Raw genomic sequence first — 14,333 nt, 5'->3', positions numbered from 1 at the left:
TTTTCAGAACTTACTTTGTTATTACCATTGTGATTAACGAAATGAACATGGCTTTGTCCATGTCTAAAGAAGATTGATCTTCGCATTTGGGATGCCATGACATGTGGCAAACATGTAAGACCATCCGATCTCTTTAGTCGCCTCTTACAAGAAGCATGGGTTGTTGAAGACCAATACTAAACTCGCGAGTATTTCACATGTTGACGTGCATCTGAGTACTTGCTGTGATCACCGTGTAGTTCCAAACTTTCTCGGTGTCTTGTATCAACCAAGACCACTCGTCTTGCAGTTTATATTACAATTGTTCAAACGTTCAAGCGACGGTTGACGTTGCTGTGACTGTCTACTGTCTCACAAGTGTTAAAATCCCTCCATTGGAGTTCCATTCGAAAACTATAATGATGTAACCCTACAGACATGTACAGTGTGCCGGCTACTATTACACTGCTGAAACACCCCTCAGGCAATATTTGGAGCCAAGCGAGTGAGTGGTTCTTTTTTGCGCTACTTTTAGCAATATTCCAACAAAGTCAGGACTGAAGACACCAGAAATGGGCTTCACAAATTGTACCTGTGTAAGGATTCCCACAGACTATATCATTGTGCCTCAAAGTTCAACCTTTAACAAATGATAATGTACAACGGGTACAAGGAACAATACGGATGATCTGTTTACAGGAATTAATAAAATTATTCGGCCTTCAAAAAGGCAAAGCAAGACAATATCAAGTGGTCTCCTGTTACAGGTGTCCAGAACATCTCCCAAGGTACTCCAGCTCTCATCTTGTCCGGAGTCTCTGACCAAACACCATTGGGATTACAGGGGGTGCAGTCTTTGAACCAGAATCCAGACTGGTGTTCTTGAGCGCAATTCAGAGGGCTCTCATCGTTATCACGGTCGAAGGTAGAAAAAGGTTGTCCCTTTAATTCAGCTAAACAATCACCACCAATATATTCAGGACGTATGTGTGCCCAAGACCGTTCATATGTCATTGTGTAGAGGCCATCTTGTGATAGGGTGAAAGATTTGTATATTCTCTGTCTGTAAACGGTGGAGCTAATATCTTTAGTTTTAAATAAGAGTAACTGACTACGACCATTTGTGATATAAGCTATTTTGTCGTTGCCAAGCCAGAAGTCCTTGGTAAGGTCCCCAAAGCCATCCTTGTACTCTTGCCACGACCGATTGAAATGTGTAGATCCGTCGTCATGGATTTGAATATATGTATTGCCACCGTACTCCATCCTGCACTTGACTTTGAATGGGCTAGGCGCCATGTATGGGTGAATTAAAAATATCCCAGACCCCTTGTTATAATGATGTGTGTTATATCCTTCCGTACAATCTGAAAGAATGTTATCCACAATTAGGAACGCATATTTCAGCAAGATAAGAACAAATGTATCAGTAAAAGACCTTTTCCAGATACATTATGTTCAGTAAAGTCAGATGGACGATAGGTTTGTTCACAGAGGGCTTTAGAAACAGGGTGTCACATAATGTATACACCTGGAAATTAATCAAGCAACACCCCAATTTTTTCTATTGGAGCAACTTTGAAGTGTTCTGACAATCAAAATATGCCGGGTTGATATAGTTTGACACTTTTTTATTCAACAGACGATCTCTGACAAACAACTTAAAGGGAAAAAGTATCAAGACTTTGCTTTATTGCAACGAAATCCAAATTCTTAAAACTGTCTTAAATTCATGAAAAAATGGACACAATTTACTATTCATCCAAAGACGTTGTTGTCAGGTGTATTAACACAAATGTCACATGGAAAGAAAGAACAGTCATCTGAGAGTCTGCACACCGACTTTCATCAATATCTAGTGTGTCCTCCCTGCGCACGCACCACCGATTCCAGACGCCTCCTCATTCCTTGGATGAGTCTCCGGATCTGATTCTGGGGGATCCTGTTCCACTCCTCATGCAGGGCAGCCGTCAATTCGTTGAGATTATGGACTGGTGGGTCTCTCTGCCTCACACGACGGCCAATAAAGTCCCACAAATGTTCAATGGGGTTGAGGTCAGGGCTCATGGCAGGCCATGGAATTCTGTCAATTGCATTTTGCCGCAAAAAATCATTTACAGCATGCGCCCTGTGAGGTCTAGCATTGTCGTCCATAAATATGGGTCTCGTTGCCAGAGGATGGTTCTCAAAATGAGGTACCACAGCCCTGTCAAGAACCTCCTGTTGGTAACGAACACCGTTAAGGTTGCCACGGATGGTAATGATATCCAACTTGCAGTTCATGGAAATGCACCCCCATACCATAACGGAACCTCCCCCAAAGGCCACAGTCTCCTGGATGTTCCGTGGAGCCATTGCTGTGTTCCTCTGCCTCCAGACCCGAGTACGACCGTCCACCATGTGCAGCAAGAACCGGCTCTCATCTGAGAAATGGACCTTCCTCCAAGAGGCAATGTTCCAGTGCAAACGGTCATTACACCAGGCCAGTCGGGCTGCCTTATGGGCTGGAGACAGTCTGGGTCGCTTGATTGGCCTCCTTGCCCGGTATCCTGCAGCTTTCAGACGATTCCGAACAGTCCTGTTCGAGATGGGTCTCCCTGGAAGCCACTCCTGTCTCAACCGAGAGCTCGAGTCGAAGGACCTGCGCCGTACAAGTCTCAGTAAAGCTCTGTCCTCCCGGACTGTGGTCTTCCTGGGTCTTCCTGGTCTAGGCAGGTCTTTAACTTCATTAGTGGCCCGGTATTTTTTCAAAAGTTTTGAAATTATGGAATGATGTCGTCCGATTTGAGTCCCGATTTGTCTTAGAGACATACCAGCATTCCTCATGCCGATTATTTGCCAACGAGTGGCCTCTGATAATTTCCTACGTGCCATGACATTGAAATGAATGAAAAACCGAATGCAATCGACAACCTGCGCTTGTAAACACCCCAGGGAAAAAGTGCATTTTTCGAAAGTTGAGGTTAAAGCAATGCACGTGCGCTGTGCAAGCTTCACGCGCGTCATATCAACCCATGAAAAGCTCATGCTGTATGTCAATACATCAAAATTGAATAATCAATCATCAAAATTACTTCGTTAAACTTTGTTAAGTTTTTATGTGTCTTTGAATTTGGTGTTGCTTAATTAATTTCCATATGTATATTTATTTTTGTAACCCATTAATGTGTTTCCCTTTCTATATTTAAAAGTAGAGCATCTTTATAATTGCGTCTGTAATTACATGTAACAATTGTGTGTGGTTTCTCAAAATACTTTAAGAGATGATAGCTCGGTTATGACTAAAGCCCTACCCTGCATGATTCTTTCACAGAACTGGCCGATATAGCCACCATAACATTGACAGCTTTGCTTGCCCTGGTCATATTCGCCACCATTCATGCAGCGGTTCCGGACCTGTAAGGTACAAGAGTCATTTGTTAGTATGAACAAATTGTTCTTAAATCTGGGTTTCATCTAATGCAATGTTGTAATGTACTCACAGATGCGCCTCTGTAGATAGTTAAGTCTTTTCTACACGTCATATATGAGTTGGAATACCGATGTTTAAGCTCGTCAGCACCTTACTAGTGTTCATTGGTTTTACCAAAGTGGTAAAAATATACATAGCTTTCCTTCTTGGTCAACTCAAAATGATACTACTAGAATGTTATTCTACACGATATAAACTAATGTATTCACAAGGTAGCATATTCATAACTATTTGTTATGCAACATGAAATGCAATGTCAGGGCAATGCATTCAGTATAACGGCTACTAACTCAGAAAACTTAATGCAGTATATATGTTAGCATACCCCACGATTTTCGCATTTTGGGGAAGTTGAACAAATGCCCAAACTGGCTGCATCTGTAACAGCGAAGTGGGTTGGGAATGTAGTTATCCACTTATTATGCTTGATTTCTTCAATCAATAGGTTTATTGTTTGATTGATTTAGTCAACAGATGTTATGTTTGATTTCTTATGTCATTTGAAGTCAAATTGAAACAAAAATCGTGTTATCCGTGAACATACGGCTTAGAACTGGGTGAGTGAGTGAGTGAGTTAATATTTTACGTCACATCGGCAATATCTCAGCCATATCGTGACGAGAACATTTAAATGAAATATATGCATGTGGTAAAATCTGTCAACGAAGGACAGTAAATATACTAGAATATCACAATTTCAATTAAAACTAGCATGGAAAGTTAAAACTAATATCACTATTTAGACAATACGATATAAAAACAGACTATAGATCGCCAACAACAGAAGGTAGATCACCACACTGGGGACCATGGGGACTTACAGTACCTTTGCTACCTACATGGACCCCAGTTGGATTTACACCATCCCTTCAGCTGCTGGCGATTGTACGAAAATTTAGCCAAAATTAAGAGAACATGAATACTAGGACTAAAAACCTGGTAGACTTAAATTTACTGTGAATGTTTTTGGACTTACGTACCCTCTTAGGAGGACAATAATTTTACAATATTTCAACCCCCTTTGAGGGTACAGCCATCAACAATTCAAGTTACTAATTCAAACTACCAACCATTTAAATACATCTATTTACAGAAACACGCTATTCAAAATTCAACCAAAAAATCAATTTCTTTTAAAAAACCAATAATTAAATCAGAATTAACGCTGGTAAAAAGATCCTTCATTGTTTTAACTGTAAAATACTTATCCCTTGTGATGGAGAATGCAACACAGTCAAGCAGAATATGCTTGACTGTAACTCTGTCATCACAAGGGATACAAAATGGAGGATCCTCACCTTTTAACTGGTACGCATGAGTATATCTAGTGTGGCCAATACGACATCGTCGTAAAATAACCTCTTCAAATCTGGACTGACAACCCAAGTGGGTATAACCAATGTAAGCTTTTATCTCATGTAATTTATTGATACCCACTTGGGTGTCCCACTTCTTCTGCATCAGATCACGAATAAAAGATCTAATGGTGGCTTTGTAATCACTATAAGAAGTAAGAGGTGGTGTCACAGATTTTTTAGTGCTGCTTTAGCAGCAAGGTCAGCCAATGTGTTACCAGAGATTCCTACATGGCTTGGTAACCAACAAAAGACGATGTCGTATTGGCCAGTGGCAAGATCATTATACAATTCAATAATGTCAATTAAAAGTGGACGTTTGCAAGAAATATTCTTAATAGCCTGAAGGCAAGAAAGAGAATCGGAATAGATAATATACTGTTTATGTTTACGGTGTCTTTGAATATATTTAAGAGCTGTTAATATGGCGTTAGCTTCTGCTGTAAAAATAGAACTATTATCGGGTAATCTAGAAGATATTGTTCTGGATTCAATGACAGTGGCACAAGCCACTGCGCCACCGCCCTTGGACACATCTGTAAATAAGGATTTATAATTGCTATATTTATGTTTCAACTGATTATATTCTTGTTTATACTGTAATTCATTCGTTTCTGATTTTTTAAATGTAGTTAATGTTAGATCAACTAACCAACTGCCAAGGAGGAGAAGAGTGAGTGAGTGAGTTATAACATTTAACGTCACATCGGCAGTGTTGCAGTCATATCGTGACGAGAGCATTCTTAAAAAAGGAATCTATGTATATCATAAAAAAACCTGTCGACGAAGGACAGTAAAACAACTAGAATATCACAATAAGAAATAAAACTAGCGTCAAAAGTTAAAATTATTATCCGTATTCAGACAATACAATATAAAAACAGACTATATAGATCACCAACAACTGAAGGTAGATCACCATACTGGGGGCCATGGGGACTTACAGTACTTCTGCTACTGGGCCAGTTCTACCACTCGTGTAGGTGAAGTCAGGGCCAAAGTGGTGTGTTAGGCAACAGGAATATGGTTACAGGCCCCTATTGCCCTCAACCACCAGGATGCCTTCCTTCTCCGACACGGGACGCAACCCACGGCAAACAGGGTGCCCAATTCGGTCGTTCCTCGCGACCAGCAATGGGGTGCTATCGACCTTGCTGACCCGGATCCACACGGGGTATTGGCGAGCTCTTAGCATTACCCAGCACCCACCACGAGGCGGTGGCTCGCCAAGGGTGCCATATAGATTTAGAAACAACAATCACATGTTAGGCAGGTAATTACCCAAAACTCTCACTGGATTCTCAGTATGTTTTGACTCGAAACTATCAGACTCCACTATCAGTGGTGCTTTGTCGTAAAAGTAAGTGCTTTCCTATTAACTCCTTCTTAGTTAATCTTAATTAAATAACATACAAGAGGCAACTTCAACATAATCAGCCCTAATTAGTTTACATTACCGCATTCCATTGATTCATGCCGCACCATGTGTAAACGTGTGGAAACAACCTCACCTGAGAGGGATACCTGCCCATGAAAGGTAGGTAAATATCGAGTTTCTTTGTAAATACCGAGATAAAGGGTAGGTTTGCTTGTTGGGACCATGAAATTATATCGAAATATCCAGACATCCGTATCGAGTTAAAAGACCTTGAAAAATGATAGATTATGAAGGATTTTGCCGGAACCGAGATGTTATATCGACATATCGAGTTGTCAGAGTTCGATACAACGGTGCTCGACTGTCCTATTTATGAAGACCAGTACATTAATGAATCTTCTCTTATTCTGTCCCAAGGAGTGAGTGAGTTTAGTTTTTGCCGCTCACAGCAATATTCCCGCAATATGCGGCGGTCTGTAAGTAGTCTGGACCTGACAATCTAGTGATCAACAACATGATGTTGCGGTTAAGGAATTGCCGTGACAATTAATTGCCGTTATAAGAAATCCCCTCTGAACCAACAAAGTATAACACTGCCAAATCTAAAATATTCAATAATATATGTAGGAAACCGTGAGCAAGTTACAGTGATTCACAATAGAGGTTTCTAGTACTTTGCAACAGAGTCAAATCTCACCAACACATGATCAACAATCTTAGTTTTCTGTGAGAAACAGTTACACTACACGTTACACAGTACAGACACAGAAGTGTTAGTCCTGAATGTAGGTTGACAGTCAGACGAAGAGGCAGACAGATGTATATTTGGTCGGCCAAATGATGAGCACAACTCCAGTATAACTCCGAGCGTAAGTCCGTGTATGTGTGTGTTCCGTCAACACAAGAAGCCCTTATAGATACGGTCACAGATTGTAGAACATTTGATCCTAGTGCAACTGCATCGCCATTAACTTAGAACTTTCTCGTTCGTCCTCGTGTATACCAACAGAAAAACACATACTCATGAAGATTGCCTAAAGGGACGCAACTCTAAAATACTACTTAAAAAAGGCGTGCAGCTAAAATACTCTTACCGTTGAACATATACGATGCGAAATGTGACCCATAATAACTATCACCTATTCAATGATTATACAAATTATAGAATAACACACTGTCGTAAGAATGAGGCACCCGTGAACGGCCACCTCCTCGTGGTGGGTGCTGGGTAACGCTAAATGCCGTTCACCCCCCGTTGTGGAACGGGGGGATATTTGGTCAACCAACCCGTTTGCCGTGAGTTGCGGCCCTGTGTCGGTGGAGGAGGGGATCCTGGTGGTTGAGGGCAATAGGGGCCTGCAACCGTGTTTCTGTTGCCTGGTACATCACTGGCCCTGACTTCACCTAGACGTCTGGTTGAATGGGCCCTTTTCAACCAATCGGCTGGTCATGGCAAGCCGTGTGCATGGATCTAGTGAGAAAGAAATGATTTCTTGTTCGCCTTTTCTATTAGAGAAAGCGATCCAAGGTTTTGCCGAGTAGTATAGGGAATGACAGTTCTAAAACACTTTCAAGAAAAGTCTCTACAAAGCCTTATTTAGTAAATAAGGCTTTGGTTGGGACCTTAGCTCTTGCTACTATTACCCCTACTACAAAAAAGTTGGCGTGCCTATGTCACGTTTATATCGATGAAACAGTTTAACGTGAACCGCCTATGATCTCTTTGGTGTTCGTAATAAAGGCTTGCTGGGCTTTTTGTATCCCCTGTTCTATGTACTTTTTTTTCTCGTCCTCGCTGATAGCAGACTTACGAGACTTGGACCGAATATCTTGTTTCATTCCGTTATATTTTGTGAGTTCAGAGAGGATTGAACGAAACTCCTCTTCTGAGATCTTACTATCAGAGAGTGCCGTGGAAATACGCTCACTCACTGTGTTGAGCTTTGCTTCGGCCAGAACCCTGATCTCGTCGTGTTTCAATGCCTTACGATGCAGTCTGCGTGATAATAACTTAAGCGCCAACCCTGCTAACCCTGCCACCCCTGCCGTTATTTCAATACCTAGCACTATAGGTGCAGCCACGATGGTAGCCAACAACCCAACGCCTGCCGCCCCTAGTCCCATGCTGGTTGCCATAAGGGTAGTGTCAGCCCCGTCCACGATATTGAAAGCTCTATTGTACTTCTTACATAGTGCTTTCCGCGTGTCACGGTCTTGTTCTAGTTGACGTTTCACATTACATAACTGCCTCAAGCGGAACCCATCTACGGTTTCCAACGTCTTCGCTACTTCCTCTACGACTGGGTACAGACCCATCCTATAATATATATTTTGAAAGATATTTTAATTGGGTTTCAGTTAATACTCTATAAATTAATTTGAAGTCTATAAGTTCTAGATTAGTAGTCAGGGTAATAGGTGAGAGTCTAATAGACTTTCCTGTTGTAATAAAAACCCCACTGAGGTTTATTAAGCGGTTTATAGAACCCCCGTGGGTTGTATAACAATACGACAATATTGGTCTTGGTGTTCGTCAAACCAGTGTATTGACACCCCGGGTAAAATTTGGTGTACTCTTGAGGTGTTTTCATTGTCGTCTGAATACGCAAAGAAGACTTCTATGATGAGTGTGAAAGGGGAGAATACATCAAGATATACGTTAAAAGAATAACTGATAAATGTTAATTTATTTTTTACTACAGTCTGTAACCTATTTTTTTCAGTATTAGTAGCTGCTATGGGTACCCTCTCCGGAATGAAATCCCCGGCCCAGATACCGTTGTTCCTAATCTTAGAGATATACCCATTTTCGTCTATTGTGATATAAGGTGAGGCGAGTGTTAAGTTGATCAGCCATTTGGGCTCTTTTAAATCTGATAACGACACCAGTCTGTACACGTTGTCTTTAAAGTGCAGGATGTATAAGGCGTCTTCCTCACCAGGCTGATCGAATCCCTCCGTATCTCCTAGGTCGTTAAGCGTAGTATTGGGATGATGACTGGCCATTATTATACTATTACGATATAATTTCCAACTGGTTTTTTGATAATAGTTCAGGGGTGAACTTCATACCCATGAAGTGTATGTTGTCAGGCAGGAAGATATTGGTTAGTGATATATTGTTTTCCACGATCACGTTGACCCCCTGCAGACTGGTGTTGGAGTCGGCACCCACCCGCACGTAAACGTTGCAAACTTGATACTGGTGTCGTTTCACCCACCCGAGTTTGATCCCCTTCACGATCTCGACATCATTCCCCGATGGTTCCCCTAGGTAGACTTTGATGATCAGTGTTGAGTTTGCCGGTAGACTCTCTAGTATACTGACCACGCCTTCGAATTCAGACACCAACTGCAATTTCACGTTTTGTATGGCCGGTTTACTCGATAGCATGTGGGCTGCAATAGTGTCGACTGGGCTGACGACTATGCTACGTCTCTGAGTTGGGACGTAAGCCACGAGCAGGGTTCCATTGTTCACAACTTTGTTTAGGTGGTTGTCTTTGTTATCCGTGAACACGTAGGGAGAGACGAGTCTAATATTGAGAAACCAGTCGTCGTTATCGGGTAACAACACCCACTTGTCATCTTCGGTGAAGACGAGCATATATGGTTTGTTTTGGACGACGGTAGTGCTCTCAACATCGTCTAAGTCGAACAGTTTACCCCCGAACGATGGGTATATTATCCAGTTATTACCGGTGTTGACAAGGGCGTACTTAGTGTTGACTTTTGCTCTTGCGGTATCTACTATATCACTTAGGGCTCCACCGGAGGTGACTTCAACGCGTTTGTAAATGTTGTTTTTCAGTTGAAATGCGTACGATGTACCATCTACTCCGGGAGCGTCGAAACCGCGCGTGTCTCCGAGGTCGGAGATCCCGATATTGACGCATTTTTTCACTCCGGGCCCTTGTGCGCTGGTCATTTTACATGAAGCGTTAAGCTGAGGTATCCTATATTTACAGGATTATGATTTATATCTAACACCGATATTGTCAGCTCAGGTATGTTGCCCTGGATTAATCTCTTATACTGCCGTGGTGAAAACGACTCGGTTTTACCGTCGTTGTATTTCTCAGTTTTCACCGGCACTGCTCTCAGTATAGTGGAAGGGTGACCTCCTTGAATGTTGTACGTTGTGCTCACCTGACCGAGATGAATGTACAGCTCTCGGTACGGTACTAGATCGGGTAACTTCGTGCCTGTGACGGTTGTTGTTGGTTTTATCTCGTCAGGAGACATACCGAGTATCCTCGCTAATGGTCGGCCTAGCCTCAAGGGGTTTCTTCCGTTGTTGATTAACACCACTGTACCGTTTGAGTCGTTCATCTTGAGTTCGGCTCCCAGGGGTTTGAAGACCTCGTCGTTTAGAGAGCACACGCTGTAGTAGCCGTCAGTTATCTGGCTGCGAGTTCCACTGACGAAAAGCTTATTGTTGCTGACGTTGATGTTAGTCCATTGCGGTAGGTAGGTGATATCGCAGAGTGCGACTTCGAGTTGGCCTGACGTGTTATCGATCGCGTGCGTCAGCTGAACGGCCTCACCGCTCGTTATTCCTGGAAGTGTTATGTACATGTTAGAGTATATATGCTCATTATATAAGAGTTTTAAAATGTTGTTTTACCCTAAACTGGACGTAGATTTCTCCCCCATGAAGATCGTAGTTGCTCCTGAGTTGTATTTCAATGCCCAGCTTTTAGATGTGTTCGATAAGTATAAGCTTTCGGTGACTAACATCAAGGCAGTCCACGCTTGGTTCAACAACCCTATGCAGTTCTGGCAGAATCAATTAAACTTTGCCGTGTGGTGCGCTACAACGGGGTGTGGTGTGACACTGACCGACACTCGGCGTGAACCGCTGAGTCAGTCTGTGTTCAAGTTCCACGTGTACTACCAGGTCAGACGTATCCTTAAAGAGATCAGCGCCCCCCTCCCACAGGACAAAGCGTGGGACGCAACAAACAACCCGTACGATAGACGGGTCTACGAACGTATTTGCAATGAATTCGAAATAAGCCCGAAGACGGATTGGCGTTTGCCGGGGCTGAACCACGAGTTGGGTATTCCTTACAGCGATGGGCTCTCAGTAAAAGCATTTAAGAAAGATTTACTAACAAACTTTATGAAACGAAAAATGTTTAGTACTGGGAATTTTTTCCATGCATTAGATGATATTGTTCCTAAACCTACCAAATATGGACCAAAACCAGTGAAAGATGCAAGTGATGATTTAGTGAAACGAGGTATACTTAGGCAGGACTTTGCTTTATCGAGTAATGAATGGAGGGATGATCGTATGGACTTTGAAGGTGGTGTTGCTTTCACAATCCAGAAAGTGGAGCAGTCAACCGCAGACGGGTGAAAAATGTTTATGCTGGACACGTCGAAAGGATTCACTCGTGCCGGGGTAGTCAGGTTGAACGACTCGGTTCGAACGTACCTGTGGGCGCTGTTGGGTGCGCAGTCGATGACGCGTTCCAACATCCTCGGTAAGGGAACTGCTTTCTACGCTCAGAAACAGTTCGTTTCCAACGTTGAGGATGCTATCAATTCTCCAGTTGATCTCCCGCGGGCCATCGACTGTTACCAAAACGTGTTAGAATACGCCAGATCGAAAGTCAATTACGTGTTCGGCGTGGGGCTGTACATGGCTCCGAGTGATATGCAACTGAGAGTAAAAAAAGTGGTGGGTTATAACAACAAAATAGTCATAGCCACGTCGGATCAAAAGTTGGGTATCAACCCCGATATTAACACCACCTATATCCCACACATCCCACCACGTGAAACAGGTATAGTGGCGTCACCCCCGGAGTCTAAAGTTCATGTGGGGGTACCCCCCACACACCCTAATATGCAGGCTCAGCAGCATATTGATAGTAAAACGGCCCTGGTGGTTGGTGGGGTAGCTTTGGGACTTATTTGGTTAAAGATTTCTTAGCCGCTACGTACACCAGACCCGCCACGGCGACGATGGCTGCCCACAGGTTTTGACTGAGCCACATGGCAGTTTTAGACAGAGCGCTCAACAACCACGAGACGATGCTACCCAGGATGCCGGGAAGGGCTTCGGCGGCTTTACCAGCCAGTTTAGCTAAGCCTTCCCCGAGTTTTTTTATCCAGTCTTTAACACCCCCACCGCCACTTGGAGTTCCGCCGCGGGCAGGCACCACAGTACCCCCTGTCAGTGACACCACCAGGGTTGATATGATGAAACCAAATGCAGTCAGAATGCTGGCGATGGTGATCCCTTGCTCCCGGAACAATATCCGAATCCTGTCTGCTAACGTGGTGTCTCGGTAGAGGACTTGATTGATGGTTTCCCGCACACGGTTGGTCTGGGATCGAAGCTTTTCTTTGTAGCCGGACGCTGTCTCCAACCAGACCTGCCTTTCATCTTCCAAATTACGTATTCGTTCCTCGATGGTAGTTTTAATAGACTCGTCCTCAGTTTCACCGAGTTTTTTCTTTTCATAGGCGATTTTGTCGTCTATCTCACTCACTTTAGCCGTGCTTTTCCAGAGATGACCACGAATGGTTTGCATCAACAGGTCCAACCCCTTCAGTTCCCGAAAGGTAATTTCGAGGCCCGGGAAGGGCTTGTTCTCGTAGTCAGCCAACACCTTTTCAATATCATAAGTCATGTTTTGAACCGATGTGGCGTCCCTGATGCCTTCCAGATCTTGACGGGCCTTCGGGGGAATCTTCTTCGGGGGAATCTTAGATCGCGTGCCACCGTAATTTGTGAAACCTAGTTCATCTTGGACAAATTCAGTATTAGTTTTACCGACCAATGTTGATAAAGCAAGCGGTTTTCTCGTGTATTGATTAAAGAGATCGATCTCCGGGTAATTATTCAAACGCAGCTTGCCCTTGTTATCAACAAAAAACTTGGTATAGTCTCACCCCAACGGCTCTACGTAATTTTTATCTTTTTTTAAACCATCATAAAATTTGTCGACGGCGCCCTTCACGAGTTTGGTCCTTGGTGAGAATGAGATCTTCTGCTTGTTTATATCTTCGACAGCCTGCTGTAGGCTAGTACTGAATGAGGTCTCCTGCTCATCGTATGCCTGGGCACTAGCGCCCCGCATCTCCTCCATAGGTATGTCTTCATCCATTATTTAGTATTAAAAATATATTTCGTTTATATATAACAATGTACGGCAGAAAATTAGATCCTTTCAGAAGATTGAGAGAGCCATTAGGAGCCAGAGCCGTGCGTCAGTCGGTGACCATCACCAACAATCCCAGCAAGATAGACCAGAATCAAACTCTGCTGGTTAGATTTCCAAACCTTGGTGAGAATGACCTCATTGTACCAGGCACTGTTCGACTGGCGTTCAATATCACGTTGACCTCCGACAACGACAAACGCGAGCTAGTGCGGAACGTGGGTCGAGCTATCATCAAGAAAACGACCGTCAAGATCAGCGGTAACGAGGTGCTGAGCATCGACGACAGCGACGTGTTTCACTGCTACAGGGATCTCTGGAAAAGCGAGGGAGAACGAGTCAATGATGTATACCAGGGTATCAGCAAATCAACCCGGGCGCGCATAGGGTATGTCTTCACGCAAGAACAGCAAGACAAGCTATCGGACGGTGAAAAGGCCATCGCTCGAGCATACGGGAATCGATTCTGCGTGCCGCTCGACTTCGAGTTGCTCACGGGACACGCGCCGTTTTACCAGGCCGCGCTGGGTGATAGGCTCGAATACGAGCTCACGTTTAACGACTATAGCAAAGTAGTGCGTACGCCGAACGGTGATGAGGCCAGTTATGCCATAGACAACATCTCTCTGGAGTTCGACATGGTCACTAGCCCGGAGCTGGCCAGGCAGGTTCGAAGTCAGTACTCTGGGAAGATGGCTATCCTGTACGATCGCGTACTGAGGCATAGATCAGTCGTGCGAGATAAGAGCGACACTGTGTGGAATATCAACCTGAACGTGCCGGCGCGATCGATGAAAGGTATCCTGGTCGTCCCCGTGGAGTATTACAATCCATTCCAGAGGGACAGCGAGAAGTTTTTCAACCCCGAGATTGAAAAAGGTGGAAGTGACCATCGAGGGCGTGCCCAACCAGCTGTTCAGTCATGGTATGAGACCACACCAGCAGTGGGATGAGATAAAAAAGCTACCAGT

General features: G+C 43.7%; 1 protein-coding gene across 1 annotated transcript; it reads right to left on the bottom strand.

The window, feature by feature from the left end:
• Positions 1-690: 690 nt before the first annotated feature.
• On the bottom strand, positions 691-13,290 carry LOC137297818 (techylectin-5B-like). The gene is made up of 4 exons (XM_067829773.1): positions 13,094-13,290; positions 4,889-4,952; positions 3,273-3,375; positions 691-1,346 (listed from the first exon to the last, which is right to left on the bottom strand). Exons 1-4 carry the CDS (start codon positions 13,288-13,290, stop codon positions 691-693), a joined length of 1,020 nt encoding a protein of 339 aa, XP_067685874.1.
• Positions 13,291-14,333: the final 1,043 nt, after the last annotated feature.

Source organism: Haliotis asinina, chromosome 10 (assembly GCF_037392515.1).
Source record: "Haliotis asinina isolate JCU_RB_2024 chromosome 10, JCU_Hal_asi_v2, whole genome shotgun sequence".
Classification (NCBI taxonomy): domain Eukaryota; kingdom Metazoa; phylum Mollusca; class Gastropoda; order Lepetellida; family Haliotidae; genus Haliotis; species Haliotis asinina.
This window is presented reverse-complemented; position numbering and strand designations above follow the sequence as displayed.